The 4730-nt window shown below is 40.9% G+C and overlaps 1 protein-coding gene across 1 annotated transcript; it reads left to right on the top strand.

Annotated features, from left to right (window-relative positions):
* Positions 1 to 2276: 2276 nt before the first annotated feature.
* On the top strand, positions 2277 to 4717 carry LOC122577470 (protein sickie-like; the record flags this gene model as incomplete). Its single annotated transcript, XM_043748795.1, has 5 exons — positions 2277 to 2603; positions 3002 to 3229; positions 3323 to 3737; positions 3915 to 4056; positions 4298 to 4717. Coding segments are annotated over 5 exons (1143 nt in total), but the record flags the coding sequence as incomplete, so codon positions are not given.
* Between the last annotated feature and the right edge of the window lie 13 nt (positions 4718 to 4730).

Raw genomic sequence — 4730 nt, 5'->3', positions numbered from 1 at the left:
CAAATTTCGTGTTTTTAGACGAAACGTGGCGAGAAATGATCTGCCGCACAGCTATGTTTCTGTCGTGTTATTTAAAGAGAAGCAACTTTAATATTCTTAGCTTTTCTAACATAACATCACTATCGTTGTTTCATATTCTTTTACCTTCTAGAAGAAACTTAATTCCACGCAAACTTTGATTTTTCCATATATTTGCATAGAACGAAAGGTATGTCCGGTTATATTAAACGATGTAAAACCTAATGTCACGTTTGTAAATTCAAATTAAATGCTTTGATTAGACAAATATCGAGAGGTATTTGAAATTCGTGTTGAATGAAGAGTGTCTGGAACAAATAGGCACCCCAGTTAAATTGCACTAGTCGTCGAGGGTAACAAGGGTGGTTCTGCTCGAGGGCTATCCCTTAATTATCCCGTGCAATGACGCATTCGATGTTCACACAGGTATTCCACCGTTATCGATCCTTCGAAACTCGTAGACACGTGTATCGGTGAGCATACGCAGTACCGGCTGTCAAGAACACTTTACGAAGCTGGCCGAATTAATTTTACGAGTGGTACGTGTTCAGTGCGTGTAAAGCTACGTGAATAATCATCCAATGTGACAGGAACGAGTGTAATTAACTATAATCATTCTGTTAAACCGGTCGCGAACGATCAACTAACGATACAACAACTGTATGCGTGCGTCTGTATGAAATTAACGGAAACGCTATTAGCGTAAAGTTTGGAATACGTGACACGTCGATCAAAATAGAAGAATGGTGAGTTTATTTACGAAAAAAAAATTTCAAAGTTAGGTTTTATCACTTTACGAGAAAAATGTTATCGTTATTCCAGATAGTTTTCAGGCTCATAAAATTTTTTTTCACATTTTTTCCGTGTAGTTGAAGCGCCGTTCGACTGCGCCCTGACGCTGTCCGAACGATAACATTTGCTCCGTTAGAAAAAGGAATGTTTTCACGAGAACATTTCTGAAAATAAACTAGCTGGAAACGAAAGAATGAAAAACGTAGCCGACGTTGGCGTCTTCTACCCGAAAGAAGGCACCGTTTGTTTGAATTTTTGTGGCAGTAGTGTCGTCCAAAGATAAAGGAGTCGCCCGATATTTGTTATTCTTCGATCGTTTCTTCATGTAAAGTTAGAAATTGCCGTCGACGAGAGCCGTGTTTCGATCGAACTGCGAACACGCTTCTAAGGGGCAGTAAGAGAAAAAGCTGCGTTTGACCCACGGGGATCTTTTGTCTCGCTTATAGCCTTCCCGTAGTACGTTTACGATCCGGGTAGTAAAAACCCGAGGTACCGTTTCTAACCCCGTGAGTCATTTGATACGCGATATAACTCCGCGTGGTAAATGAAGGGATTGCAGAGAGTCAGAAACGGAGCAACAGCGGAAAGATCGATGAATGTTGGTTGGGTCCATTTTTCGGATCGTTTAAAGCGATTCGATTGATTGCGTCGCGTGAAAGTGGTTGCCGAACGAGGCTTGACAGTATGGAACAATATCACGAGTTATTCGCTATTTTGACACTTCGTGGATTGTTCGTTTTTATGAATCGTAAAATCTGCCGGCCCGTAATAAACGTAGGTGGATAGGAGGCTGTAAAAAGAACGTCATAAAGGAGAATACATAACCGAAAAGGGGGAAAATAATATTAACATTGATGTGATGATTAAACTATTCATTGCAAGAATAAATACTGAACTTTTATTTCTGTATCGTATAAAAAAATAGTGTTTCAGAAGGAAAGAGAACATTTAATTGGAAATTAAAAAAAAAAAAAGGGAAAAGAAACGAAGAATAAAATATTTGGCTTCTAGCATTCTCATAACTCAAACAGCAAAGGTCATACAGCAGTGCAAAAAGATCTTGTACTCCTTCGAGCAGTTGCCGCGCCGTTCCGGCGCCCTCTTCTGAATCATGCTATGAGGGTTCTGATTCTCGCAAACCGCGCGCTCGAGAATCGATAGTAGTGAAATTAACTTCATCGGAAGTCCTTGACCCAGGTCGCGAGTTTGATTGCAACGGCACCGATATCCTATTACGCGTTCAGAGGTTACCGACAAGAATTTCGCAATAAAATATTTTAGAAATATTCCAGCAGCATTAGTCCACTGAAATTACATTTATAGCGACACCTTTTTACGCTTTAATTTGATATTACGATCAACACGACAGTTATAATAATAATAACAAGTTGTATTTATTTATAATAACTCGTCGAGTTTTTTCAAGCGTGTTTTAATCAGAAAAAATTGTTTGTTTCCGTAAACAGAGGGTGCCGGGTGGTGGAGGCGTGATTGTGGGGGGTGGCGGTAATTCGGCCACCCCCCAGGGTGCACAGCAGGGTAGTAACCTGGTATACCGTGTGGTGAGCTCCAGACATCCTGGTCATCATCCGCACGTGAAAAAGTCGGACAGTTCTCAGCAAACGGACAACTCGGCGTTCAAACATCAGCAACAGCCCGGCTTGAATAGCTCGACGAACAGCAGCTCAAACAGCCAGCAATGGAAAAAATATATCGAGGCTGGAGCTGCGAGGGATCGGGAAAGAGACAAGGAGGCTGCACCTCCGAGTCCTAATCCCTCCAGGCGATCTCAGGTAAACATTTATACAGTTTTGTTCGTTCTTACGTCGTTGCATCACCGGACAATATTGATTTTTTGAGATAGTCGGTTTAGCGAGCTTAATGCAGCCCTTGAATTTTATTTCTGTAGAAATTTCTTGTTAGAATTTTCCGATCCTCGAGCTTACGCTTACTAAGTTCCAATAACGCGTGCCATAAACAGCAATAAATGCATGTGTAAGGTACAACTAATTTTATTTCGCAAGATGTTTGACAAATAATTATATCATCATTGAACGAGAAAGATTTATTATCTTGAAGTAAATGATAAATCAACAACAACGACGTACCACGTCTTTCACACGATATTGTAGGTTAAGAGGCTAACCCCTTTAGGTACTTTCATGTTCTGACTGAATAATTTCTCTTTCAGGAGAAACATCGGAAACAGGCCATGGCTGAGTATGCGAACGGCGAAAAACCGCAGAAAGTTTCATCGGGAACATCGACGAGCGGCAGCAGCAAAGTTAGAGGTGTACCACAGAGTTTCGGATATGTTAAGAGACACAGCGCTGGTACCAGCCCCAGTCCCAACGGAGTTCAAAATGGTGGCAAAGATTCGACGAGAACTGCTCAAGTTAGCGCAGTTCCAAGAACGAAGGTAAGATCACTCATTTTCTTCTTAATTTTCTACACGGCGGTATGTTAGGCGAACATTAATTAACGGATCTTTTGTTTTCGTGTGACGTTGCAGGTCAAAGTGTCCGGTGGTACTCAAACATGTACTACAGAACTTCAAGCCAACTCTTCCACGTCGAACCAAGGACATCATTATAAGAGTTACAGCCTCACAGGTCCTAGCGCCAGCCAACTTTCTCAATCAGTGCGAGATCGTCTTATGCTCGGATCGCAAAGTTTACCAAAGCCTGGTAGCCCAGAATTCACGGCGCTATTTGCATCCGCGCATCATCGCGAAAGAGGATCCGGTGCAGGACCAACGGCTACTTCCTTCTCACCGCGGGTACTCAAACCATCAGATGGAAGTCTCAGCGATACGTGCAGCAATTACGCGGCTCCTGATCTGCAAGGATATTACACTCCCAATAGTCCGTATACCACATCTTGGATGAGACACAGCAACACGTACACGCCAAGTGGACGTTCTCAAGGCAAGTTTTTATGCCGTTTCAAACATATTTCAGAGGTCAACTCAAGCGTTGCTAGTTTAGCTCGTCATTTTTATAAATTTTACGTTTCACTACTATCAGAAAATATTGAAATAACTTTAGGTCAAAGACTAGTTCTTGAATTATTTATTTTGAAGGGAAAAATTTGTCTAATTTCAGGAATGGGATTGTGCGAAGCTGACAGCGTAGAATCATTAGGATCGCATCGGGCAAGCTTAACACACGCTCGCTTGTTGATACATCAGAGAGACTCGACAGGATCTCCAGCTCCACCGAGACTTAATAGAAGCAATTCTATTAGGTAAATTTACAGAGTAGTTTATTCGCTGCATTAATTTTCACGATATTACATCAAATTTTGTTACAAGTCATTTGCATACATCCATATGTATAGATGCATGACTAGAGGATGCAAATTTTTCACCACATTTTTTCAAACGATCAGTTTCAGCTTTTTTCTGATTCTTTTTCTAATTAACCACTCTATGACAGCGATTGCTCGTTTACGGTGAAATAACGCAGATCATTTGATACCGTTCTAGCCATCTGCGGGACAGGACATTCCCAAGGTAGTGCGAAAATCTAGAATACACATTCGTCGAGCCTGTTTTCCATGCATAAGTATTGAAAGAACAAAACCTTCGAGGGTTTTGTACCCTACACGTATACACGAGTGCCAATTATACGCACTAAAAACACACATGTCCATGTGCACTTAATTCTGTCGAGTTTTACATTTGTATTATTGATTTTAAATACTTTAGTTATTATTTTGTTAAGTCGGTTCTATTTTTCTTTGTATTTCGTATTTGTGATTGATATGTGCTTCTTATCCAAACGCATGTCATTCCTCGACTAGTGTGGTGCGGATTAAAACGCTAAACAGACATAACGTACCTCCTTCTCTCAATTTTTCGTTTTTCCTGTCAGAGTATGCGCACTTCTCGTTAAGTGCCAATTAATTATTTACTCATT

Source organism: Bombus pyrosoma, unplaced genomic scaffold (genome assembly GCF_014825855.1).
Source record: "Bombus pyrosoma isolate SC7728 unplaced genomic scaffold, ASM1482585v1 HiC_scaffold_4715, whole genome shotgun sequence".
NCBI classification, from domain to species: Eukaryota; Metazoa; Arthropoda; class Insecta; order Hymenoptera; family Apidae; genus Bombus; species Bombus pyrosoma.
This window is presented reverse-complemented; position numbering and strand designations above follow the sequence as displayed.